General features: G+C 46.9%; 1 protein-coding gene across 7 annotated transcripts; it reads right to left on the reverse strand.

Moving 5' to 3' along the window:
* Positions 1-73: 73 nt before the first annotated feature.
* Positions 74-26907, reverse strand: Pcsk7 (proprotein convertase subtilisin/kexin type 7). 7 transcript variants are annotated; one of them, XM_027930541.2, is made up of 18 exons: positions 26815-26906; positions 25288-25418; positions 24326-24805; positions 23533-23667; positions 22773-22938; positions 21323-21413; positions 20238-20292; positions 19647-19785; positions 18805-18905; positions 16114-16281; positions 15598-15705; positions 14937-15039; positions 13918-14026; positions 3521-3670; positions 2910-3004; positions 2026-2119; positions 1627-1744; positions 74-1350 (listed from the first exon to the last, which is right to left on the reverse strand). In XM_027930541.2, the coding sequence occupies exons 3-18, from the start codon at positions 24791-24793 to the stop codon at positions 1000-1002; spliced, it is 2451 nt and encodes an 816-aa protein (XP_027786342.2). In that variant the 5' UTR covers positions 24794-24805; positions 25288-25418; positions 26815-26906; the 3' UTR covers positions 74-999. The 7 variants fall into 7 exon arrangements, 6 of the variants coding, with proteins under 6 accessions (XP_027786342.2, XP_027786344.1, XP_027786343.2 ...); XM_027930543.2 differs by lacking the exon at positions 13918-14026 and having other exon boundaries at positions 3521-3677; XM_027930542.2 differs by lacking the exon at positions 2026-2119 and having other exon boundaries at positions 3521-3677.
* Between the last annotated feature and the right edge of the window lie 107 nt (positions 26908-27014).

Raw genomic sequence — 27014 nt, forward strand, 5'->3', positions numbered from 1 at the left:
CTAGAGGGGAAGAGGAGCCACCTGGCTCCTGGCATTAGCTCTGGGCAGGCAGAATAAATGGGGAGTGGAAGAATTGTTTGGAAGCTTTTTATTTTGGAAAAGCTGTGCAGAAAAAAAATCAACAAAATGTTGCTGTGAAAAATCAAATCTTAAGCATTAAAAAAATTCAAATCAACGAATCAGCTCAGAAGGGAGGAGGCCAAGAGAGGGAGCAAAAGTAACAGCCTGTCAGGCGGACAGAGGCCTCCCGGGGGAAGGCCATTTCCCTGAGCACTTTGCAGAGGAAGACAGGGTGGTCATAGGGTTAGTTAAGTGGCAGTGGCTCCCCAGGCTGTCTCCTAAAACACTTGTCTCACACCTGTCCACAATCCTGCCACAGACTTCCTGATGAAGTGGCATGGGCCCTGGGGAGCAGTGCCCCTTCTCAGCTGTACCAGGAGCACCATACTGATCCTTCAGAAGGAGGAAGGGTGGGGGGTGACGACAGAGGGAGTCAGGGGCACGTTCAAAGTTGGCTTCAGACCAGGAGTGCAGGGAGGGACAATGGAGGCAGCTGCTTGTGGGCAGGCATGTAGGGGGTTTTACCGAGCCTCCCACAAGCCCTCTTCCCAAGTAACCCAGTCATGTTCCTGGTGATGCAGGCACCTTCTCCACCCATGCATAAACAGGGGTCCCTATGACTTAAATCACTGGCTTGCCTGAGAGAGAATGGGGATGGAGGGAGGCCTGCCCCATGCAGGCACCAATCCCTTGTCTAGGACCTTCTCACCAAAAGCTCCCAGTCTGAGGGAGAAGGATCCTGTGTTTCACCAGACTGTTCTCTTGCATCAGTCCTCTGCCACTTGTACTGAGGAAGGCCCTTACCCTCCCTGAGGGCAGCCCAAACATACTGTTTAGGCCTTGGGTTCCATATGTAAGCATCAGGACTGCTTTCTCTCCAGAGCTCCCCAAAGTTGGGAAGGAAGAACCTGTCCACATTGAGTCTATCAGGCCCCGAGGTCAACAAATCTGCTCCTCCTTTCCCTGCAACAGGTCTAAGGGTTGGTGCTGAGGATTCTTGTTCTGGGATATGCTCCAGTCCTCTTCATCGAGCAGGTCTGAGGTGAGGAGGCCAGAGGTGGTAGAAGGGCCCCCTCTCTCTGTCTCTGCTCCATCTAGATCCTTGCTGTTGCAAAGTGGCACTGATTCTAGCTCTGTCCCCTCTTCCTTGGATTTTCGGCTCTGTTGGGGCCAGTGGCAGGGTCCACTCCTACAGCCTGGAGTGGAAGCCACATTCCTCTGGCTCAGATATACTTCCAGCATGTAGTAAATGGTCCAGAAGATGGTGAAACAGCCCACCAGCACCAGGGTCTGGAGAAAAGTCAGGTACCTATGTTAGGGACTGCTTCTAGCCCAGAACCATGAGCTTGGGGAGTCTCCCCTTCTGGGCACGGCTTCTCTCACCTCTACCCCTCATGCCGCTCCCCCACACAAGGACTGCTCCCTAAGAGAAGGAGCAATGCTCTGAAACCACTGTTGGGACCCAGGTCTTACCCACTCTTGCCATAAGATCATCCTGAATAGCCCCAAGGACTAAACCCCCAGCACAGTCCTGTCTGCCCCTAATTGGAGTCTTGGCCCTAGTACCTTCAGGGTGTTGGGGGTAATGGTGTAACCATCTTCCTCAGGAATTGTCAGCCCAGGTGGGCAAGGTAGAGCAAAGCCATCATGTAGATATTTTCCACTCATGGCACTTTCTAACAGCCTGTGGAGAAGAAAAGGGATTAGGACGCCCTACTGAACATGGTTCCTATGCCATCTGCCCTCACCCAGCCTCCCACCTTACACCTGAAGAGAGGGAGAAAAGGCCTACAGGAAACAGGGCAAGAGCACACTGGGGCTTCCTAGCCCATGGCTCTGTCTACACATATGAGCCTGGAGTTGGGAAGCACAGCTGGGGTTCAGAAGGAGAAGGGGCTCCCCGTGTGGCCTCTTCCTTATCCCTTCACGAGTTGCCTTCCCTCTGACACATGCAGCTACACCTACCTTTGTCTGTCCCTGATGTCTACTGGACTCCACACAGAGCCATACAGGGTCAGCTGCCAGTGCTGGAGGATGCCAACCTGGAGCGGCTCATCTCCTGGGGTGGCAAGTGGGTAGTCCATGAGCAATGCCCCTCCGTAGGCCATACCAGCCCTCCCGCCACCCAAGGGGACTCAGACCATGTGGCCTGCTGTAAAGGTTGTCTAACTATGTCCCACAGACCCCGGGGTTCTGCACAAGTGCCTCACAGGGTGCCCTAGGGATGGAAAGGGAAGGTGGAAAGGATATACTCCGAGCAGAGTTGAGCCTTTGTCTTCCATATTTTGCAGTTTCAGATTTTTTTTTTGGAAAGAAAAAATACTTTTCTACCAAATTAAAGAAGGTTTGAAAACCACTGATCTGGTGAATACCTAACTTGACTGGAAGTTGGGAGGGCTGGGCTCAGTTTCCAGTCTCCTCACTGATACTGTAGATATTTAGCATTCACTGATACTCTGACCTTCACTACTATTTTGACTTTATAAAAGTCACTTCAAACCTCTGGGCCTCAGTTTAAAAAAAAAAAAATGGTGAAAATTAGTCCTGCCCTTACCTGCCTACCAGGGCTGGCCGAAGGATGATTATATGTGAAAAGACTTGAAATGTGGTTTCAACAAGGAATTTTTGTTGCTATCCTGAGGAAAAATGGATCAGTCACTTCTCCAAGGAATAGTATAAAAGAACAGTTTTAGAGATCAGTGCTCAATTTCTGGATGAGGCACATTTCTTAGCCACCGGCAACCCTATATATTCCACATGGGACAGCTTCTGGGGGGACTCTGAGAGCCACAGGGACCAGAAGACAATCATGAGAGGCAAGGCCCTGAAGGAAGGGTGGGGAGGCTCACCTACATCCCTGATAAGGAGTCTGTAGATGCCTTTTGCCCTCTCCCCCCAGCACCGCACAGTGGAGAAGGTCCAATCGTTGAAGCCATTGGGATCCCTAGGGACAGAACGAAACAGAAAACATGGGAAGCATGGCACAGGGAGCTGCCCCTTTTCCAGAAGCATCATTTTCTTACTGTAGTAGGCACAGAAAGGAGCTACAGTCATTTTGGAGGGTGTCACATGGGGTTCTCAAGGGCTGTCCCTTGCTCCTGGGATCTCAGGGAATGAGGGACTTGGTTCCATGTGGCAGAGTGAAAAAAGCTAACCTGGAGAGAGCACAGGTCTGGGAGTCCCACAGATCTATATTTATTCTTACTCACTCAGGCACTTCTAGCTCCATAATTTGTTCACTCATTTGCCAAAGGAGGTTACAAAGTCTATTTCTTTAAGGATCAGAGCAAATATATGTAGAGTACAATGCCTAGCACATTGTAAACACTTGAATAAAGCATGTGATCAACAGCTTCCAGCTGCCAATAGCCAGTGCCACACTTGCTTAGGACAGTGCCAGTATCTATTTGAAAAGGCTCTTGTTGCAGAGAGCTCAGGGGTCATGGACAGATGTACGTACGAGTCCATGCTGCGGGGGGCGCCGATAAGGGACATCATGCCACTGGGGCAAAACAGTTTCAGTTCCAAGCTGCCGCGTCGTGGGTGAGTGATGGAGACTGTCACTGCCACATGCTCCAGGGTCTTCAGTCCTGACATCTCCAGGTCCGTCCTGCTGACTGTAGGAAGTCAGGCTGGGCAGCCGGGAATCCAGCCCACAAACACTTATACCCTCACTTCATCCCAATGTACACAAAAGCATGAGCTTACTGAAGCCACACACACAAACATCTATGGCAAACTGAACCGTGACCCAGTGTACACTGGTGACAGGAATGCAGTGCTGCTTTGGAGTTCACAACCTAGTTTAGAGTATTGTTGGGAAGACAACATACACAACCAAGACACAATATAAGAACCCAACTGAAGGGCTGGAGATGTAGTAGTAAAGAGCCTGCCTAGGATACTAAAGGCCCTGGGTTTGATCCCCAATACCGCAAAAACAAAACAAAAAGCAAAGCAAAACAAACAAAAAACAATAAAAACCAAAATAAAACAAAAAAATAAGAACCTAATTGAGTAACTTCAGTCATTCATTCATGCATCCAAAAATTATCTACTGAGTACATCCTACTTTTCAGGCACTGTACTAGATGCTGGGAATGTAAAGATAAGTTGGGCATGAACCCTGCCTTATACTCACAAATGGAAAATTATATGATATGACCTTGATAAGGGAAAAGACATAAGTCAGATGAGTTGAGGTAGATAATAGACATGCTGAAAAGGAAATGAAAACTGATTGGGAGAAGATATTCTAGAAAGAATTTACAAAGATAAAGGGCATGTATAAAGACGTGAGCAAGTCTCATATATGGAAGACAATATAAGTATTAATTTTTTTCAGTACTGGGGATTGAACCCAGGACCTCGTACTTGCTAAGTGCTCTACCACTGAGCTACATGCCCTATCCTTTTAATTTTGATACAGGGTTTTGCTAAGTGCCCCTGGCCTCTTGCCTCAGCTTCCCAAGTCACTAGGATTGCAATATAAAATTGATTAAAACAAAATAAAGGGCTGGAGATGTGGCTCAAGCGGTAGCGTGCTCGCCTGGCATGCGTGCGGCCCGGGTTCGATCCTCAGCACCACATACAAACAAAGATGTGGTGTCCACAGAGAACTGAAAAATAAATATTAAAAATTCTCTCTCTTTAAAAAAAATTTGAACTTATTGTATCAAAATAGATTCTACTGCAATGTATAACAATTAAAAAATAATTTGAATTAAAAAAAAAAAAAACTACCAAAGTAGATAAACTTCAAGGAAATCATGCTGAATGGAAAAAGCCAATCTTCAAATGATACATACTACATAATTTAACTTACATGACATTTATTTTATTTTTTGGTACCAGCGATTGAACTCAACCACTGAGCTACATCCCCAGCCCTATTTTGAATTTTATTTAGAGACAGGGTCTCACTGAGTTGCTTTGTGCCTCGATAAGTTGCTGAGGCTGGCTTTGAACTTGCAATCCTCCTGTCTCAGCCTCCTGAGTTGCTGGAATTACAGGTGTGTGCCACCGCACCCAGCCTTACATAAAATTTATGAAATAATATAACTGAGGAGATGAAGAACAGACTTGGGGTTGCCAGGAGCTAGGGATGGGAAAAGAACATGAGTGTGAGGTAACTCAAAGGAGTCCCGTGATGGCATATTCTAGACCTTGGTTATGGTGATGGTTACACAAGGATACACACATACACAAATAGAGACTGCATGTCAACCTAGTGAGAACCAACCCATATGAATTGCACTAATGTCCATTTTTTGGTTTTGGCATTATTATTGTGTACAATGTGATTAGAAGAGGGTGCATGGGATTTTCCTGTACATTATTTTGCAACCTCCCATGAATCAACAATTATTTCAAAATAAAATTGGAAATAAAAACTAATGAAGTGGAAGACTCAATTTGGGCTTATTAAGAAATTAGATTGCAATAAAAGAATTCTTTTTAAAGCAACTTTTCTTCCAAGAATTCATTCCAATATATAAGACAGAGCAGTACCTTCATTTTACAGATGAAGAAGCTCAGAGAGGTATTGGATAGTAGGAGAAAGGAGACATAGGATGGGAAGGACTTTAACATTCTTTTTTAAAGATTTTAAACAAGCATTTAAGAGCTATTATAAATTATTGAGCAATGATGCAGTTTAAAATAAAAAATGCTCAAGGAAAGTTAATCTAACAGCTATCTGTGGGTAGGATAAACCAGGGAGAAGAAAACTAGCTCACTCTAGGGGTGAGGTGATGTGTGCGTGGATAATTGGGATGGAAGGAGAAAGGAAAGGCTCAAGGTACTCTTTTATGGGGGTGGGTGGGAGGAGCAGTACTAGGGATTGAAGCCAGGGCCTTAACCATGCTAGGTAAACATTGAGCTACATCTCTAGCCCTTTATTTTTTAATTTTGAGACAGTCTTGCTAAGTTGTTCAGACCAGCCCTTGAACTCCCACTCTTCCTGCCTCAGGCTCCTGAGTAGCTAGGATTACCGCCATGCCCAGATTTCTGTGCTTCCTAGTCCTTGATCTCCTCTTACTCCCCCTCACTTTGTTCACTGAAGAGTGACGGCTCCCCTTCTCCACTGTGACATCAACCTCTCTCTAATTCCATAACTTCTTTTATTTTTGGTAATGGGGATTGATCCCAGGAGCGCTTTACCACTGAGCTACATTCCCAGTCCTTTTATTTTGAGACAGGGTCTCACTAAGTTGCTGAGGACCTCAATAATTTGCTAAGGCTGGCCTTGACCTTGTAATCCTCCTGCCTCGGCCTCCTGAGTTGCTGGGATTGCAAGTATGCACCATCATATCCAGCCTAACGCCACATTTCTTTACTTCCCATGTCAGCCACTCATATCCAAACCATATCCCAGGACTGCTTTACTTCCAAATGGCTTAGTAAGTTCTATTGTGTTTTCTTATTATATAAGCAATATAGATTAATTGAAGATAAATTAGAAAAGTATGGGGCTGGGGATGTGGCTCAAGCGGTAGCGCGCTCGCCTGGCATGCGTGCAGCCCGGGTTCGATCCTCAGCACCACATACAAACAAAGATGTTGTGTCTGCTGAAAAACTAAAAAATAAATATTAAAATTCTCTCTCTCTCTCCCTCTCTCTCACTCTCTCTTTAAAAAAAAAGAAAAGTAGATGAGCAAAAGTCAGAATGTAGTCAGGTGTGGTGGTGCACGCTTGTAATCCCAGAGGTTCAGGAGGCTGAGGCAGCAGCAGGATTGTGAGTTCAAAGCCAGCCTAGCAAATTAGCAAGGTCCTAAGCAACTCAGCAAGACCCTCTCTATAAATAAAATATTAAAAAGAGCTGGGGATATGGCTCAGTGGTTAAGCACTCCTGGGTTCAATTCCTGGTACCAAAAAAAGGAAAAAAAAAAATCATAATGTAAAGGCACCCATATTCCTCATAAAATGTTGATGATTATTCAACACATCATACCCAGCCTGTGTGTGTGTGTGTGTGTGTGGTTTATTTTGTTTAATTCCACCTGTCTCGCTTTGTCTGAAAATAACCCCCTCCTTCTGTTTGCTTGGCCCTTCATTTCCTTGCTATCCATCAAGTTCTTTCCTTCAGCCTGGCTGAGGTCCTGCAGCTCCTCTCTCCAACACTCTGTTCACACCTCAAGGTCCCCTTGCTTTCTTGTCCATTCACAGCAGTCTCTGGCAAACGTGGAACACTGGATCAGCCCAGTTATCCATCTTCTTGGCTGGGTCTCCTTGCTTATGTCTTTCCTACTACACACAAAAAATAAACACAACTGAACCCTTTCTCTACTGTTCATTTTTCTCTGCCTCCTAGTGTTGAGAACATGGGCTCTGGAGCCATCCAGCTTGGGTTTAAATCCCAGCTATTCCACTACTTGCTATGAGAATTGAATTAGTTGCCATATCTGTAAAATGAAACACCACATAGGACACGGTTGCTGGGATTGATTACAGTATTGATACCTAAAGTGCTTAAAACAGGGACCTACCAAATATTAAGGTTACATCATTATTAGGTGTCATTCCTTTTCCTTTACTGTCAAACTTCTTGAGAAAGTCTTATATATTCACTATGGCTAGTTTGACCTTTTTTTCCTACAAAAATAGTTTTGTATGCACTTTTTTTTTTTTCTTTCCAGGACTGGAGATTGAACCCAGGGCTTGTCCATGCTAGGCAAGTGCTCTATCACTGAGCTACAGTCCCAGCCCTTTCGATCCTCTTGTCTCACTTGGCCTCCTGAGTAACCGGGATTATAGGTGTGCGCCATGGTGCCCAGCTCTAAGTCCAGTTTTAATTGGAAGTTGGTTCTAGAGTACCTATCATAAAGAAGAACAGTTCCTTACTCTATTCCTAATCTTTGTGATCCACTCTCCAGAGGCAAACACTGATTATTTCTGGTTTCTTCTGGGATCTACCTTCATGTTTCTAGATAATAGATATGTACAGCTATTTCATGGTTTATCTACTTTTTTTTTTTTTTCTTTTCGAGAAAAGGTTTCACTATATTGCCTTGAACACTATGTTGCCTGAATAGGCTGACTTCTGGGCTCAAGTGATCCTCCTGCCTCAGCCTCTGGAGTAGTTGGGACTATGGGCACATGCCACTATGCCCAGCTTTCATGGCATATCAATTTGAGACATTATTTATTGATTTCCAATATGGCTGATGAGGATTTAACACACATACCCACACCTTCTCTCCAGCTTGCCCTTCTTTCTGCTTCTCAAACTAATTATATAATAATTTTTAGTTAGATCAATATTTTATCTACCTTACAATGACCCTGCAAATACAATACTGAATTTAGCCAGGCAGCAGACAAGGATTATACTTCCCTTCCTAAATGATTTGTTTACCCCTCTGGAGTTAATAATTGCCTTGTTTTTGTGGTTTACTTAAATTCATATCCCTATCAGTAATTCTTCCCAAACTGCACAAAAGAATCATAAACATCCCTGGATACCATTATTCTAAATAAACCAACAGATCAGGAGCTCATTCAGTGATATTTGCCCTGGGAATTCTCTCTGGAAGCCCCTGTCCCATTCCTATCTGGGGCACTGCTGTTGGGGTGGGACCTTCCTTTACCCTGGGCTTTTGCTTCCTCTCTTCTCTCCTTCCTTCCTTCTTTTGCTTTATTTCTTCCCTTTTCTCTTGATTTATCCTTCATTGTAGAGGAACACATCTTTTTGTAGTTTTCAGACAAGTGGAGCACGAGAAAGGCTTTCAGTGTCTGGAAATAGCTTTATTCTGCCTTCCCATGTAATTGGGTGTTAGCTAGGCTAGGTACAATTCCACTGATTGACAGTAATAATTGATTGACAAGAATCTCAGAGGACTTTTTCCCAAACATCTAGTGATCCCTATTATCTCCAAAAGCCAGCTGGAAGTTCTCAGCACAGGTGGAGCATTTCACCTGGAAGGTCCAAAGTTACCTGGACCGTGGCCTGCTTATGTCACTGGATGAGCCCCACATGTCAGCGTCTTTGTCTTATGGCAAGGAGCCATTCCATTTCTCCATCAAGGACTCTTCTGAGTTCCTGGCTGCAGCACCCTGGGATCCGAGCAGCTGGCTCATGGAGAGGGTCTCCTTTTCTCAGCATAGTCCCTGCCTCCCACTTTGTGCTGCACCTGGAGCCCCTAACTTTGGGGAATAAACTTCCTGACTCCTGCATGGAAAAGGAAGATGCTATCATCTGGCTATTAGGATGAGAGAAGATGACTGAAGTCTAACCTTCAGTTGACCCCTAGTTTTAGTCTCATACTTTGTCTTCCATAGCATATAGGGCCTGAGTGTTTTGGGATACTATGGCAGGAATGGGATTTAGTTTCTCCCCCTGTTGTGGGGAGGTACCAGGGATTGAACTCAGGGGCACTCAACCACTGAGCCACATCCTCAGCCCTATTTTGTATTTTATTTAGAAACAGGGTCTCACTGAGTTGCTTAGTGCCTTGCTTTTGTTAAGGCTGGCTTTGAACTTGTGATCCTCCTGCCTCAGCCTCCCTAGCTGCTGGGATTACAGGCATGCGCCACGGCACCCAGTGGGAATTTTGTTTTCTTAGCCCTGCTCACTTCTCCATTCTTTTCCATCTTCCAAAAGTGTGATGAAATCTATCGTTTTGATGTAGTCTTCTCTCTCATTCTTTTTGTCCTTGTGCTTATACATTTTTATTCCTTTATTCTTATTTTTGTAAGGTTGTGGGAGAGAGCAGGAATAAAAGCATGGGTTCAATTTGCCAGCTATAACTAGAAATCTTCTCCTGTGCTCATTAATTATTTAGCCAGCTGCAATCTAGCTGTTGGCCCTGTGAATACACTGGTGTGATTCTTCCCAAGGTCACCAGTGGTCTCTTTTTTAAACCTGGTCATGATCTTTAGTCCTTGCCTTACTCGTCCTTTTTCACTGAAACCTTCCTTGATTCCCATAATACCAATCTCCTGATTTTTCTCTTGCCTTTCAGGTCATTGCTTCTCAGTTTTCTTTAGAGACTCCTTTCTTATATTTGCTTATTTAACATCAGGCTTCATTCTGGGCCCTCTTTCATGACTATCTCCCTGTAAGCCTGATGATCTCATTCTCTCCAAGATCTTTTCTTCCATGACTCCCAAATTCATTACACCTAACGTTTATTTATTCAACTGCTTTCTAGGTAAAACCTTTAAAGGTATGCACAAATATGGCATAGCTCGTTTTCTTCCTTACTTCACAGCCTTGCCCACATCTGTTCCTCCTCCTAGATTTCCAATTCTACCTGAGAGCATCGCCATCTAGTCCTTGGCCCAACTAAAAACCTGGAAACCTTCTCATCTGTAAATATTTTTAAAAACATAAGACACAGTACTTATTTATGTAACCATATATAAATACATAAGTATAATATTAATTTATATACATATGCACTTTTTATTATACAAAACTTCAGACATAAAAAAGTAGAGCGTGCATATGTTCTCAACATCTAATTTCAAAAATTATCAATATATTTATTTCATGGATGACTTCTACTCCTTCACTTCCCAAATTCCTTTTATAGAATCCCCAGGCAGTGAACCAGTTCATCAGTAAAGATTTTAGTACATGTGTCTAGAAAATGAAACTTTGGGCAGATCTTTGATTCCTCTCGGTCTCCTTATATCAATCTCAATTGGTGACAATATTTTAAAGGCTCCTGGAGGCTTCAAGGTAAAGAACAAACACATGGTCTATCTGCCACCTTCCAGTTTCTGGTCTTCTCCTTCCCTTGCTCGCCACTCCAGCCATCCTGAATTACCCGCAGCTCTCTGAAGAGACCCTTGATTTTGCACATGTTGTACCTGTTGTATGATGTCCTGTCACTTTTCTCCTGGCTAGCTGATATAGTAAAACTTAGGTCAGCGACTGGTTTAAGAACCCTTCCCTGTCTCCCCACTGTGCTCTGAAAGCACACGTGCTGTCTCCATGGCCCACTGTCTCCCATGCGAGAAGGAGAACTCCCTGAGGGCAGAAATCATCTTATCCCTTAATCCCTAGAATTTATGCGGTGCCTGGGGCAAAATAGGTGTTACCTATTTATAGAATGAATGAGTGAATCAAATCAAGAGAGACCTCAGAGAAAAAACAAAAAACAAACAAAACAAAGACTAAACTACAAGGGAAAGGCTAGGAGAAGACCTGGGGAGAGAAGGGGGACAGAAGGACTGAAAACTCCTTTTCAAAGTTTCATGTTTGGCAGACTAGGGGATGGTAATCGTAATGACAAACATGGGAGAAACTTGGAAAGAAAGCTGCCTTTTGAGCCAGGCACAGTGGTACATGCCTGTAATCCCAGTGGCTCAAGAGGCTAAGGCAGGAGGTTTCTGAATTCAAAGCTAGCCTCAGCAATTTAGTGAGGCCCTGTCTCAAAATCAATATAAAAAAGGGCTGAGGATGTTGCTCAGTAGTTAAGCCCCTCTGGACTCAATTCCTGGTATCTACCAAAGGAGGGGGAGGGGGACAAAGCTGCCTTTTGAGAGTGGATAATGAAATCTAAAATTTTTATATGTATTAAATGCAATATATAGATAGGAATTAACAGCACACAGTGGTTCAGGAATAAAAAGAAAAAGGAAAAGTCTTGACGTAGGTGGAGGAGAGCCCTGAAGTGGCAGAGAAGAGACATAAAGGAGAATAAATGACATGTTATGGAACATTATGAAATAAAATAGAATCCAAAAAGGAGTGCTTATCTGTTAGTGGTTTACATAGTGGCATGTCACATCCATTTTTTAGTTGTGTGGGTGGGGACTGGGTAGTACTGCATGTGAGTTATTTCTACTAGAGTTCAATGAGTTAATAAATGAAATGAACTATTACTGGCTGGGTGTGGGGGGTGTAGCTCAGTATTAGAGCACCTGCCCAACATGTGCGAGGCCCTGGATTCCAACCCCAGCACTGCAAACAAAGAAACAGCCAATATTACAACAGTGCATGACATACAGAAAGCACCCAAATGTTAGCTGATGATCCTCATCTTATTATTATTATTTAGTCTGTGGTAAGTTGAGGTCTTTTTCACCTCTCATCCTGTTCCAGAAGATGCCCGGGCTCTGTGTGCCCATAATTTAGTGGGAGGTCTGACAATCTATCCCACCCATGAGGGACTGGAATAAGACTTAGAGGAATTGTGTGAAGCGATGGAAACTGAAGGTGGACAAAGAGCCATGGGATGAGTCTTGGAAGACAGTCACAGCTCCAGAATAGTAAACAAGCAAACCAAAAATTAGGTAAGTTGGGCAGAGAGGACAGAAGAGGACTATGGAGCAAAGGGGGTCACAGCAGCCAGAGGAAGGGAGGGGTTGCAATTAACTCCTCATTAGTAGGGTCAGAGTCACAAGAAGGTTAACAAGGATGGATTCTAAACTAGCCCCTGGATCAGTCCAAGAAAGGGGCACAGTGAGTCATGAAGTGAGTCTTCCATGGCAGAGGGAGTGTGTGATGAGAGGCAGCAGCTTCACTTAGTTCAGTTGAACTACTGGTTGAGGGGAGACAGGGACTTCAGTTGGAAGGCGAAAGGAAGGAGAGAGGGAAAGAATGGGCTGAAGAGGGAGACGTAGAGAGGTGAGGAACAGGACTAACTGCGCGGGCAGAGGATTAATAGTACACTCAACTGTATGGAAGGACAAGAGATAGGTGCAAATAAGTGTTCAGGCATCTTCTAACCTACAGACTCTTGTGGAGAAGCCAGTCTTCCCCAAACTCCACTCTCCCTCCTACCTTCTATGTCCTATGTCTGGCGATTTTCGACCCAGTGTTAGATCTAATGGAGCTAAGAGAACCCATCCCTTTCCCTCCTAAATTCCTGTCAGTGGGGAGAAATGAAAACCTGTCTTGCTCTTCAGCAGTGCTTCAGAAGATGGCAGCCATTTGCCACATGCGACTATATAAATTTAATTATGATTAAATGCAATTAAAATTCAGTTCTGCAAACTAACTACATTTCAAACATTCAGTAGATCCATATGGCCTCAGAGATCTAGAACGTTTCCATCATAGAAGAAAGTCCTGCGGGACAATGCTGCCCTGAAGTCTTAGAGGTCTTTCATATCCTCTTCTATATTAGGGACATTTAGCTCCCTCTACCTTATAAAAAGTTCCCTTTCTAGCCCCATACAAGGAATCACATGGATTCTGCTGGAAAAAAACTATAGCTTTGCTCTAGGGGAGGAGATATCTCCACTGTCTGGGACTGAAGTGCTCAGTTCTATGCTACTGGGACTTACTTCCTTCTAAGCCAGCCCTCAAGCTTACACCTTCCATTGTGTCTGCTCAGGGGTGAACGTAGTCATGTCAAATCACCTTCTCTGGCCTCTGAAATGAGCATCAGGACTGCTTGCTGCCCTGGATGAGGTTCACTAGCAAACCTCCCTGGATCTATCCTCTGCATCCTGCTTGTCCCCTAGACCATCTCCCGCTCTCCTCCCTTTCTCCTGCTTCCTAATGACAAGAAGTTGCCAGATGCCTTGATATCTATGGAATTTTGTCAGACACTCTGGGGCAACATGCCCTGGTTTGTGAGAAGCAGAGGATGACAAAGTTGGAAAGACCCCTAGTCCTTTAAGTCAACTTCCTCATCTGACAGATTTGATGGGAAACAGCCCTGAATAGGAGGGAAAGGTTAAAAGGCACATGATCCCCAAGACAGTGAGCGCAAAGCCAGGGCTTTCGATGGAACTGCATTCCTGGGTGTGTTTTTGAACTTCTCTGCCTTGGCTCATGCCTTATGCCCTTTCCAAGATAGCATTCCTTTTACGGAAAATGCAATAACCAGGGCCCTAGGTCTCCTTCCACGTGCAGGGAGACTGGCAAAAGCTGCACATGCTTAGGGATAGAAACTCAACTCTTCTTGGCGAAAGCTCCACCCGAGGGAGGCTGCCCCCTCCTTCCTTCCTCCTGGGTTCCCTCCTTTGGCCACTCCTTCTCCTGCCATGGCTCTGGTTTGACCACTTCCTAGGAGGACAGGAAACATGAGGACAGAGTTCTGATCTGGGTATGAAGTGTGATGTCCCTCAACTTTCATGAAAAGTAGTGAATAATTCTATCAAAATTCCTAAAAAAAAAAAAAAAAAAAAAAAAAAATCCCCCAAGGAACTGAGGGTAAGGAAAACTGGGAAATGTACAGAGGACCTGTGGGTCTAGCTCAGTGGTATATCACATGCTTAGCATGTGCAAGGCCCTGGATTCAGTCCCTAGCACCAAAACAAAACAAAAAAACTGTGCAGACATAGGGTCCTCTAGAACAAGCATCCTGGTCCAGCTACTTTTTCTCTGGGAAGGGTTTCTGCCTTTGTGCTCAACATACAACTACATCATTGGCTTAGGAGGTAACACTCCAACCCCACCCCTTTAGAATTCTAGCAACCCTAGTAACTCTAGTCTAGGGGATCTCTTTTTATACCTCTGTCTCATTCCCAACAGACGACATCTGGCTCTCTCTCTTTCTGAGATAGATCTGAGAATCAAAGGAAAGAGTTTTTAACACTTTTACTTCATCCAAAAGCCACTAGGATAGAGTGGTCTGGTAACATCTTAGCATGGAAGTCACAGGAACTTCTTCCAACTCCTGCTGAGTCTCCCCAAGTCCCACCTCCACCCCACCCACCCGCCTTCCTAGCGGGTTGCTCAGCAGCTCCTTTTCGCTACTAGGAACTCAGGAGAAAGGTCTTGTTTTAGCAGCCAGGGGCCAGCCAACTCAGAAGCAGCAACATGTCCTAAAATGGTCAAAGAAAACTCCACAGGTTTGGCTGGAGCTCAGCTCCTGAAGGAAGGGGGGAGAATCCAGCAGGGAGGACAAGCTTTATTTCCCCATCACTGCCCAGGCCTCAAGCCTAAGATTAACCCTTCTGGGTTAACTACTTACCATTCCATAGGACCTCCAGGGAGCCAGGTGACCGTGGAATAGCCTTGTTCTCTTTCAGCACGGGACTGACATAGGAAGCTAAGTAAGGGACAGATGTCCAGATCTGTTAAAGAAAGGGAGGGATGGCAAATCAACACAGACTTCTCACTCATTCTCTCTCTTATGCACACACACACACACACACACACACACACACAGGCCAGTGATGTGATCTTTAAGGCCTAGCCCTCTTTCCATCTTTCCTCTCCTTGTCATCACCTTCTTTCACTCCTGAGGCTCATTAGGGCACCAACTCAAGGAATCATAGAGATGGTTATGTCCAATGAGAACCAGAGCACAGTGCTGGGGCAATAGCTCAGTTGGTAGAGTACTTGCTTACCTCGCATGCACAAGGCCCTGGGTTCAATCCCCAGCACCACAAAAAGAAAAAAAGAAAAGAGAACTGGAGCACCTGAGAGGCCCCAGCTATCCTCTGCTCCCATGGGCTCTCCTTAATAAGTCTGGGACTTTCAGTTACAGTGCTGGGTCGGAGTGGTTTTCATCTGTAAAATGACCATCAGCTGGGATGAGGGTGAAAATGGTTGAATCAATGAAATGAATGAATATTTGTTAAGTGCTTGCCACGCACGCAGGCCGCCCCGTCTTGCCATCGCCTGTTCACCTTGGCTGCATTGACGAGTCTCCACGCGTTGAGCAGGCCGAAGCCATGCTGGTGGCTGTGGCTGAAGCCTGCTTCATTGGTGAGCCAATCTGCACGGCGGTCTTCATACTGAAAGCAGAGGCCTGGTTCAGTCTCCTGCATTACCCACATCTCAACGGCCTCAACCTCACTTTTCACTTGACTGTTGGCCAATCCAATCCAGACTTTTCCACTGAGGCCACGAGGAATGGATTCCCCCAGAAAAGCTGGGATCGAAGGTTAAAACCCCATGATATCACTACCCCAGAAGCTTGCTTCTGGAGAGGGAGCCCAGCCAGAGCTCTCCTTTGCAGAAGAGATATGAGTGAGTCGAAGCCTGAGGTCTTGATGGGGTTCCCATACCACTGCTTACACATACCCTTCTTCTGAAAGGGACTCGACACCTAACATTTGGGACATTTAGAATCTGAAGCCTGCTGATACTCAAACCTTGGGGTGGGCTGGGTGGGACCACTTATCTACCTGGTAGTATCTCACCTGGGTAGCTGTGAAGACAATGATGTGCTGGACATCACGCCATGTGAGGCAGGGCCGTACCTGCAGCATGAGGGCTATCATGCCAGCTGCCAGAGGTGCTGCAGCTGAGGTCCCTGTGTGGCCCTCTGTGCAGCCAGTGCCCTTCTGAAGGTCCCAGTCAGTGGTCACCTAGGAAGTGGAAGGGGGAGTGGGGAGGGTTAGTGACTGAGTTCAAAACTGCAGAGGGAGGGAAACCACACAGTCCTCAGAACAACCCTCTCTGGTGGGCCCTTTCTTTGTCAGACCAGAATGGGGCCCACCAACAGGACAGAGGAGACCTGTAGTCCTTCTGGCCCCCCAAGGAACCACCACATAGTCAAAATGAAAGAGCTGCTTCTGAGGGCATGGTTGTGGAGAAAAGGAGATGAAAACATGTGAGAGGATTTTGATGCAGACAATAATTTCCTATTCTTGTTCCCTTATTTTCCTGCTCCCATTCCCAAATTCTACCCCAAGCCCTTCAACCCTCACAGCCACACTAGACAGAGGAAGTGTCACGGGAGCTGCTGGGCCTCAGTTGGAGCAGGGACAACAGTGACAGCACCAGTCAAGGAAATACAATTTGGCAGCTCAGCCACGGGGGCTGAAGAGACATGGGGTGCAAACACAGGGAGTATGTTCCAGGGAGACAGCTGTCCTTGCCCACCCAAGCTTGGCATGGGCACAGTGTGTACACAGTCGGGCACCCTGCTTGGTGGCCACCCACAGGATAAGCTGCCTCTGTGCTCTGATTGGCAGCTTAGCTGGGTTTTCCGGAGCCCCGCTTTCCATTTGTGGTTCTGAGCTGGGGTGTGAGAGTGGGGGAGATGGCATCTGTCTGGCATCAAGTTCTTTTCATGTCCCATCAACATGGAGCCTCAAAGGGGCTGGCTGAGGAGGACCCTGCCTGAACCTGCTCCACTAGGTGGCACTTGGATCCTTAACCTATGGTGCCAATGCAAAGACTACGGAATTCCTTTCTTCCATACTTCTCTTCTGGGTAAAATACTAGGGTACCGACTTCTGCCAAGAGCTGCCCTTTCTCCATTGTACTCACTGCTTCCATCCCAGCTGTTATAGCAGCTGCCAAGAGATGTAATTTTCACCCAGACACTGTGCACTCCCAGAAGGAAAGGGAGAAATACTCTCCAAGTTGTAGTCTCAATGAGGTGGGAAGCCTGGCTGGTGCCAGGAAGCAGATTGATTTTTTCCTGTTAAGGAAACAGCCTTACAATGACAGTCTAGTGTGTAGCTGGGAAGCCTGTGAACTTGCCCAGGGTGGCAGGAGCCCTGTGCAGCCATAGGGAAGTCCAGGGGAGCCCCCCCAGGCCTTAGTGGTGGAAAGCACATGCCCGCACCCCTGCCCTTACAAAGACAGCTCCACCCAGCTGCCCTGGTCATTGGATAGAAACCAGCAACAGGAGGTTTCCAGGGCAAGGACATTCCAAAATGGAAACTTGGCTAAATAAACTCGTTTCATTTCTGGATAAATTATAGTTTGGGTGGAAGGTAGGGTAAGGGTAAGAAGCTGAGTTGAGTTTGGAGGGGAAAGCCAGGTACCACAGAGCAACAGACAATGGTTATGGAGCCTTCTTGGAAATCTGCCCTGGGGCAAGTGTGAGTGAGGTCCCCCAGAATTCTGCCAGGTGTGAGTAGCACAGTATGTTCCTGCTTTTTCATAACACAGCCTGGCTCAGGGTGGGGAAGGCCATTGCATGGACCCCAGGCTACCCAGCAAAGCCTTGCTTGATCTTTACTTCAGTCTACTTCCCCTTCTTCTTCTCCTTGGGTGCGGGAGGAGGGAGTAGGGGTCAGCTGGCACAGAGCCTTGGAACATTGTGTTGATCAGAAGTCATTTACTGGCATAACAAAATTTTAGTTTTGGAAACTGAACTTGACCCTGCAGGAAGACAAAGCTGCCTAATTCCCAGGGGCCCTGGAGAGACCTTCCAACCCAGCCACTGGAGAAATCTGACACCAGCTGGCTCCAGCCCAGCTCTTATTGGAGCCTCCTATACCCGTGTTACACTGCGTGAGCAACAGGGACAGGAGGGAGCTCTAGGATGATGGTGGTCCTCAGACCTGGCTTCACCCTGCTTGGAGAGAGCCCAGCACAGGGGATGCAGGCCGTAGCCCCTGGATCCTTCAAGGTTCCATGGGCTAGAGCAGCTCTGGTCCCCTGCTCCAGTTTCTATGCTATGGCTTCAATGACAGCTCTAGCAAGAGCTCTGTGGGTTAACAGAAGACAGGCTCTCTTTCCCACGGATCTCATAGAGACAAGCGCTGGCTCCACTCTTGAGGACCAATATGACAGAACTCATGGAATTATAGAAATACCATGATTCTCTTTCTTAAGTTCATGGAAGGTAGCGCAAGCCCAAATTCTACCACAGGAAAACATTTCAAAGAAATTGTTTAATCAATGCAAAACTTGCTTCTATTAATAATATGTACATTTGTCCCAAGTTAAAAAGTTTAAGATAAAAACCATTCACACAGATTTATGCAGAGTCCTTGGTGGTTCTCCCAACAGTGGCATGCCCAAGAGTTAGATCTGTGAAGGCAGAGGAGCCCTAGGAGCGGGACCGGGAACAAAAGAACACCTTATGATGCCAGAGAGGAGTCCTATGGGAAGGGTAGGGGCAGGGGGCAGAGGGTCTGGGAGGCACTCACAATGCTCCGGAGCATCTTGTCCCCACCACTGAAGGTGACTGCCAGCATGGAGGCACATTCCTCTGCATAGAAAGGCATCCGACCCTCCTCATCCACAGCACCTGGGCATAGAGGGAAATGGGAGCTGAGATGAGGAATGGATCCTGCACAGGGCCTGATAATATCAGAGTTGTTTCTGAGTTATTATCTGGGGGAGGCATCTTGAGTGGAAAAAAAGATCTGAGCTGTCTCAGAATGCCTACAATCTTCATCTCAATAAGCAGCCTCAAGTGGCACAGAGTATTCTGTGCCCTGTGGCTATTCTTCCCATAGGCTCTGGGGAAAAACCAAGAGTCTTCCACCACTATACCTAGTTATTCACATTTCCCCCCCCAACATTTACAAAATATCTACTGGGAGTGACATACTGTGCTTGGCAATAGGGCCATCTGGAAAAGGCCACTTCCTGATCTCAAGAAACCAGGTAGGAAGCTGAGTAAGTAAATAAATACACTTCTTGTGACAAATGCTGTGATTGAGAACACAGGTAAAGGGCACTTAATTTAGGCTAGTGGGGAGTGAGGGAAGGTTTCAGGCAGGAGGCAAATGGGCCATGGAAAAGAGAGGCCAAACCAGAAGCTGAGTCAGTGGTGGTTGGGCTGGAGATGGGGAGGTGATCTTCAGGGAATGGTTGGACGTGTTCATAGGGAAGCCCTAAGATCTCGAGAGTAGGCTAGTCCTATTTGAGCCCAAAGAGACACTCATGATCGTACATTTAGATAGACACAATGATTCCCCAAGATACATCTCTCTCTCTCTCTCTCACACACACACACACACACACAGAACCATCAGGTCACTACCTATGGTGACTGTGTAGATGGAGTTGGCATAGCCATCATAGTTGCAGTTGTCATTGTGCTGGCCTCCATTGCCACTGGCTACTACAAAGATGCTCCCAAAACCCTGGCGACCAGCCATCACTCCATGTTGTAAGGCAGCCTGAGGAGCAAAAATGTCAGGGTATCAGTTGAGGAGCTCAGAGAAAGACCTCTACCTACCAAACCAGTCATCCCCTCTTCCCCTTCTAAAAAGAAAAGGGAAAAAAGTTCAAAGGGCACAGGTATGGGAGAAAGATATTTAGAGATGGACACAGGATGGGAGAGGAGTAGTACACTTGATGTACTCTGTTTATCAGATAACAGAGTGGGGCCGGGAAGGGAGCTGAGAACAAGATCAAAGGGAAACAATTTAAAAGCATTGCTTCATTCCTGTAGGTGCCCCCTACCCCAGGTTAGCTGTACTTTCTTCCTGCAAGAAGGCAGCAGAGCTAGATGGCACAGGTCTGGCAGTGCAAGTGGGAGTGGGTAGGAAGAGGGATCGACTTGTAGTAGTTCTTCTAGGACTGAATGAAGAGTGTTCTAGGCCTCCTTGTCTTCATGCAGTTCAGTTACCTTTCCAAGCTGGTGGGGACCGTCCACCGTCTTCCCATCATCATCTGGGCCCCAGCTGTTGAGAATAAATACAGGAAGCAGTCTGTGGCTGTGGTACCCACTCAGGGACTCCCAGTTTCAGCTAGCCACCCTTCTGCCTGTAGTTCTTACTCTCCTCCCAGGGGTGCTGGTTCAGAACTTTCATTTTTTTTTCCCCCCCGATACTGTGGATTGAACCCAGATCTTGAGAATGCTAGGCAAACACCCTACCTCTGAGTTATATCCCCACCACTTGGATTTCCACGATTAACAGACAGGGCTCAAGTCTATCTCTTCTAAGTGGAAAATAGAGTCCTTTCTCAGGTCCCAGGGAACAGGAGACTATACATAGTGGTAAAGAGGAACAGGGTTACTACTAGGCTTGATGGCAAAGCATGCATGATGGGATATTCTATGTGGGTCAGTTCTTGATTCTTAGGCTGAGTTTTCTGTTCTTTGTCTAAAAGAAAACATATCTTTTTTTGTGTGTGTGTGGTGTTGGGGATTGAACCTAGGGCCTTGTGCATGCTAAGCAAGTGCTCTACCAACTGAGCTATAACCCCAGCCCCGAGGAAACACATCTTGTGGGTGATGTCAAGGATTTAAGAAGGTAGTCGTTAGGGGGAGGAGTAGGTACCATCAATGCTACAGGGCCACCTCACCTCAGTTCCTTCTTGGAACTTGTCTACCAGAGCCATAACCTGAAGCTGCAGGAGCATTTTTGTAGGATGGCAGAGACTGCCTCTGGGATTCAGTATACCCGGAGTGGAGAGGATAGCCCACTTTCTCCCCAGGGCCTTGTGAGTTAAGAAAATAATAAATGTGGGGCAGGCTGGGCACTTCTTATGTGACAAACTGATTACTGGGACGATGGGAACTTAAGACTGAGGACCTAGTGGAGAACTGAAGATGAGGGCAATGACCTTATCAGCTAGCCCAGTGAGGAGTTCCCTGTTCTTATCTGCCTGAGTCAACCCATTTTGCTGTCCCTTTGTTGGAAGATTCCTCCCAGGTACATCAGCCTCCTGCCCTCTACTGGCTCTGCCCCACCCGAAGCTCTGCCTCACCTGCAGCTGTAGATGTCATTGATCTGATAGTGCTTGTTGAATGCCACAGCCTCCATGCTGTCTGTGAGTGGTCCATCCAGTACCCGGATACCTAGGTGTTGAAGACATACCAGCTCCTCACTAATTCTGGCCCTGCAAGAACTGTCAGTGCCAGTTCCCTAATGGGGGGCTGGGTGGTGGGGAGCTACATGGGGGAGACATACTTCTCCCCTATATACTCTTTTGTACTTTTTGAATTCTTATGCCATGTATTTGTATTACCTGTCGAAAATTTAAAAAAAAATTTTTTTTCAACAGTGCTAGGGATTGAACCCAGAACCTTGTACATGCTAGGCAAATACTCTACCATTAAGCTACAGTCCTATACCTTTTTACTGTGAGACAGGTCTTGCAAAGTTGTCCAGGATGGCTTTGAACTTCATCTTGCCTTTGCCTCCTGAGTAAATGTGATTTGGCAGGCATGTATCACCATGCCTAACCAAAAATATTTTTACTAACATGCTGGAACTTAGACTTTAATGATCTTGGAGTCTGATTAAAAAGAGTGGGGCTAGAACGAAGCTAACCAAGATTCTCTTATTATTTTCACCCTTCATCATGTAAAGCCCCTAGCATAGTGCTTGACATGTCAAAGGTGTTCAGTAAATAGTGTTCAGTACCATTACTACTCCAGGGATGCCTAGTTTCACCCTCCAAAGTAGGGTGGGTCATATCCTGGTGGACCATGTAGGGACAAATGAGGCTTTGAAAAAAAGGGAACCTTGAAAGTTTCGTACCCCCTCTGTAGTCTCATCTGCAGAAGGCTACTGCCCTCTGCTGGATATTATGAGAACTACAGCCAACCCATTGGGTGCTTAGGTTCCCAGGCATTTATTAGGAATCAAGTGGATGGCTTTCCTATTCATTCCTTTCACCTTCTGTCATGACAAAGACTGAGAGGTAAAGGAACCAGAGAACCTCTTCTAGCATAGGACTGGGTTAGCTCTCTTGAAAGGATGGAAAGCAACTGTGATCATGAGTAGCACTGGGGGCTGGGAGGTGGGCCTGTGACAGCAGCCTCCATAGATACAAGAGGTTGTGAAGAACAACGGAGGAGAAGACAGTTTGTAACGTATGAAAATATGAGTACAATGTAGTCTAGTTGAAGGAGTTGTTATGAGTATTGGGGCATAGCCATCATCAGAAAAAAGGAAGAAACTGACCAGGGGCTTGAGTCTCTAGCCCATGTCAAGAGCATTTCTATTTTTATCTGTTTTATAGAGTGGGGCTTGCTGCTAAGAAAACATGTTTGAAAAATCAATGAGCTAAGGAGTCCTATTAAGAGCTTATCCTTTGCTCCAGGTTGTGAATACTGGGATGGAATAAAGTTACACAATGGGGGTGCAGAGCAGGGAATGACCATTGTGGCCACAGGAAAAGCCCTCTAAGGCTAGTGGGAAGCCCAACTTACCTGCTATGCGGCTCCCATAGGCTACACCCACTGCGCAGAAGCTGTTGTTGGGCACAGCAGCAATCTCTCCTGCACACCGCGTGCCGTGGTGGTTGCCATTTTCCACATCCGGGTGGGGCATAGGGTCAGGGTCATTAGAGTTGAGGTCATAGCTACCCTCTGGGCTCTGAAATATGGAGGGGTGACATGTGGTCACTCACTGGTTAGAGGGGTCAGGGAGAGAAAGGAAGTAGGAGTTTGGGATTCCAAGTCAGGCCAGCAGGCCCATCTTCTTCACATCACATAGGATACAAGATATGAGCAAAAGACAGTGGGACAGAACTGAGAAGTGCCATGTCTCTCAGCACCCTTCTCTCTGGCCTAGTATAAGAACATATAATTATAAGAATTATAATCTTCTCTTTTGGATAAAAGAGATTTAGGGCTCTCTGAAGGTCATGCTTTAGAGAAGGGAAGGTACTCAGAATGGTGGAGAGGGAAGAAGTAGCCTAACTGGGCCACTCCTTCACACCAGAGAGGGAGCAGCAACAGGAAGCAGGAAGTACCTCTGAGGATTGCCCTCCCTTGGGATTGGAGCCACCTGTTGTGCCTTAACTGCCAACCTAGAAGGCTGGCAGGGAAAGGAGAGAAGGAAGAATATCACCCCACCTTCCAGGCTGTTTGGTTTGGCTCAGTGCCCTTTAGGAAAGGGAATAAGACTGAGGCAACATGAAGAAGGTGGTATGACATGGGGTAGGAGTGATCAACCCAGGCCACTCACATAATTGGGTGCAATGTCCTGGATGGTATGCTCCACTCCATCGTCCACTACCACCACTGTCACCCCTTGTCCAGTTACATTGCGCTCCCACACACCTGTCACGTTGATATCCCTGCCAGGGCTCCGGCGGTTATTCTGTAGGAGAGATGGGGTGGGAATCTAGTGAGACACACAGCACAGTCTAGAGAAAGACAACTTTCAACTTTGAACTCCACCAAAGAGCCAGACAGAGGTTACAAATCAAAAGAGTACTAGGGAACAGAACCAAGAGAGGCACATAAGAACTCTGCCATGACGCTGGTCTCCAGGGAAGGTTGGCATCACCCATGGGTGATTCAGGGTGAAATGGTGGCTTGGGTTATAGGTTGGATAATATAATTATTATGCAATAATGTCAGTAGTTATCACATATGAAATAATTTCTCCTATGTGCCAAGCATTGTTCTAAGTGCTTCATATATATTAATTCACTTATTCTAGCCTTAACTCTAGGAGGTAGGTACCATTTTGCAGGTGGGGAAAGTGAGGCATAGAGAGGTGAAGCAGTTTGCCTGAAGACAGATCTAGTTCGTGGCAGAGCTGCAGTGTAAGCCTGGGCAGCATTCAAGCCCTAAGCACTATAGTGCACTGGTTCCAGGGAAAGTAGAGGCTGAGGGTACCATACCACTCAGCCCCCAGAAACAGCCCCTCAGACCAAGGATGGGACAAGTGAAGAGGGATTTGGTGAAAAGCCCACTAAAGAACTAGACTAGAACCTCTTCATCTGAAATGGACACTGCAGGGCTGGACTCACCAGGTGCCACTGCTGTGGGTACTTTGGATCATTGAAGTGGACGCTGCGCTTGGTCCGCTTCAGCAGCCTCTGCTCTGAGTGCCAACGCACAGCTTCATGCCTGGCCAACACAGCCTCTGCCTGTTGCCGGATGACTTCCGCTTCCATGGCCTGCTTGTGCCCAACTGGCTGGACAAAGAGGTAGTGGCCCTGGAGCTCTCCGATGCGTCCGGCGTTCACCAATCCTGCTGCCTGGGCCACAGCATGTGCCCGCTGCTCCAGATTTTCTTCCTCTTTCTCACCTTCCAGACTGTCTAGATGCACAGCCCAGCTCAGCCCCCCTGTGCCCTGGGCATCTAGCCCACCTGTCCCTGCCAGGCCCATGACCCAGGGAACCAATAAAAAGAGCCCGGCTAATTCCAGCCAGAGGCAGGTGGGGAGGCCCAGGGGGGCATCCAAGTGTGGCACTTTCTGTCTTCCCTTCGGCATCAGAGCAGCAGGCTGTGGGCAAAGAGAATGGAATAAAAGAAATAAAAAGAGGTGATAACCACAGGGGTCTGAGAGGGTAACTTTGAGTCCTCTGTGTGTTGCCCCTGGAAACCAATCTGCTATTCCCATTATGAAACATTTGATCTTCTTTTTTTGATCATATTTACCCTGGACCAATGGAGCTAAGCCCCAGGTGGAGTGCAGGCCAGGACTAACCCCAGTGGATGACCTCCCATGGCATGATGGGCCAAACTCTGCTACACCAGATAAACAAGCAGGGTCTTGTTGCTCATGGGCACCATCCTGCTCTTCCCAGTGTTGCCACTCTCAGGGATCAAAGTACATGATACGCCCACAAACACTGGTAGCAACATGACTGTTTTTTAGGAGGACCCTTCCCCTCTTTATTTAGAAGGGACGTAAGTCATATCCCAGCTGACTTCAGTTCAGTTGTCTTCGGGGCTAACTCCCATGCGATGGGGCCCCATTCCTACCTGGACTCTCTGTGAGGTTGAGCTTCTGATTTGGCTAACCACGTCATCCTCATTTTATGCAAATGAAGAAAAAGTGCCACCTTTGCTGTGAGAACTGTTGACTCTGAGCACAGGTTGAAGACCTGTGGGTCCTAAGAACAGAAAACAGTGTCCCACCAAATCCAGTGGAACAAGCAGAGGCTAGCCAAGGACCAGTCACCAAAGATGCTGGACAATGATAAGTATCATTGCCAGGAATCTAAGACCGGTCCTAGACTGGAACAGCTCTGGCACAGTTAAGTCCAAATCAGTACAAAATCCAGCAACTCTACTCTTGACCTATCAAGCTATCCTTTTTCATTTGTTTCTGTAGAGGCCCTAGCAGAGGCTTAACTGTTAGCCTAGGGAGGTGGCAAGGTGAAACAGGAAGAAAGTCAGAGAATGAAAACAAAACCAGTATAAAGGGCAAGTGGGCAACTGGGAGATAAGCAATGACTGGAAAGCAGCACCGAAGAGATGCCCCTGTAACCAGCTCAACAGGCTGGCTTGGAAGCAAAGGCTCAGGCTCTGAACCTGTCCTCTAATTGCTTAGGATCCAAAGAACCAGGGAAAAGGTCTTAAAAGCTCTTAAAGAGATAGAAGGGTCAAGTCAGAACTGGTAGGCAACCATGGGGACAAGCAAATGTGGGTGGTTAGGCTTCTTTAAAAGCCTCTGCTGTCTACTGAGTCCACCATGGGGCCAACTTTGAACTCTGACACACACCCAAAAGAAGTCAACTAAAAACATTCTAGAAAAAAAACAAAAAAACAAAACATGTGTTTTTACTGAAGACTCCTTGGAAAGGGAGAGGACTTAGGCCACTTAACATTTCCCTCCAGGATTCCCCATTCCACATCTCTCTCTTTTCCTCTTAGGTTCCAGGGCTTATTCTCTCTCAAATTCTTCCCTGCCCTCTAGTAGCTTCCATTGTCTCAAAATATTCAGGTGTCTTTCCCAGTCCGCATACTCCACTAAGTGGAAATGAAATTTTGTTGGTGGCAAGGGAATGAGCCATCTAGGCAGGCTCTTCAGTCTCAGTACATCCCACCCAGACTGCCGGAAGAAAGAGAAACTCGAGCCCTTCCTGTCTCCCGGGAGCAGATCAGCACTTTTGTCCCCTGGACTTCTGGGGAAGTAATGTTAAACACCTTTTGAAAGCAGATCTCCACCTCGCCCATCTGCTGGGCCTATCTCTACCTTCTTCTCAAGGAAGAAGGGCAACTCGAAGTCCAAGATTCTGCTCTTAAGCGACTCCTTGCCGCCTCTACACCCTGCTCGAACTAAGTCATGCACAGGGACTTGTTTCACCGATTCCCCCTCCCTTGTCCTCAACTGCTTCGAATAAGGTGCCCCCTCTTCATTAGGACCAGGGCCCCGAACCTCTGCGAGGCCTCGCACCAGGACTAAAAGCGCCTCTGTGCAGCGCCCTCTTCCTTAGGCGCCGGCTCCCCACAGTTCTGGACCACCCGGACTTCCAATGTCCAGCCCCGCTCTACTTCCCAACTCACCAGCCCGGCCGCGGCTGCCGCCGCCGCCTCCCTGCGGAAACTCGCGGCTTCCCGGGAGCCCGGGGAGCCAGTGACAGCAGCATCACTTCCGCCCGGACGCCGCAGCCAATCAGCGGAGGGTCCTCCAGCACCCTCAACCCGCCGGGCCCAGCAACCGGTGCTCCGGGACGGAGCCTGCAGGCGGCCTCCGCGGAGCGGCG

This window comes from Marmota flaviventris, chromosome 9, assembly GCF_047511675.1.
Source record: "Marmota flaviventris isolate mMarFla1 chromosome 9, mMarFla1.hap1, whole genome shotgun sequence".
Taxonomy (NCBI): Eukaryota; Metazoa; Chordata; class Mammalia; order Rodentia; family Sciuridae; genus Marmota; species Marmota flaviventris.

What these genes read in the sequence shown, in the direction of transcription:
- Pcsk7 (XM_027930541.2), bottom strand. Translation starts at nt 24,793, where the DNA reads ATGCCGAAGGGAAGACAGAAAGTGCCACACTTGGATGCCCCCCTGGGC. An exon ending in AATGACATCTACAGCTGCAG is followed by an intron (nt 20,293 to 21,322) that starts GTGAGGCAGAGC and finishes TATTCTCAACAG; the next exon opens with CTGGGGCCCAGATGATGATG. An exon ending in TTACCCCCAACACCCTGAAG is followed by an intron (nt 1,351 to 1,626) that starts GTACTAGGGCCA and finishes ACTTTTCTCCAG; the next exon opens with ACCCTGGTGCTGGTGGGCTG.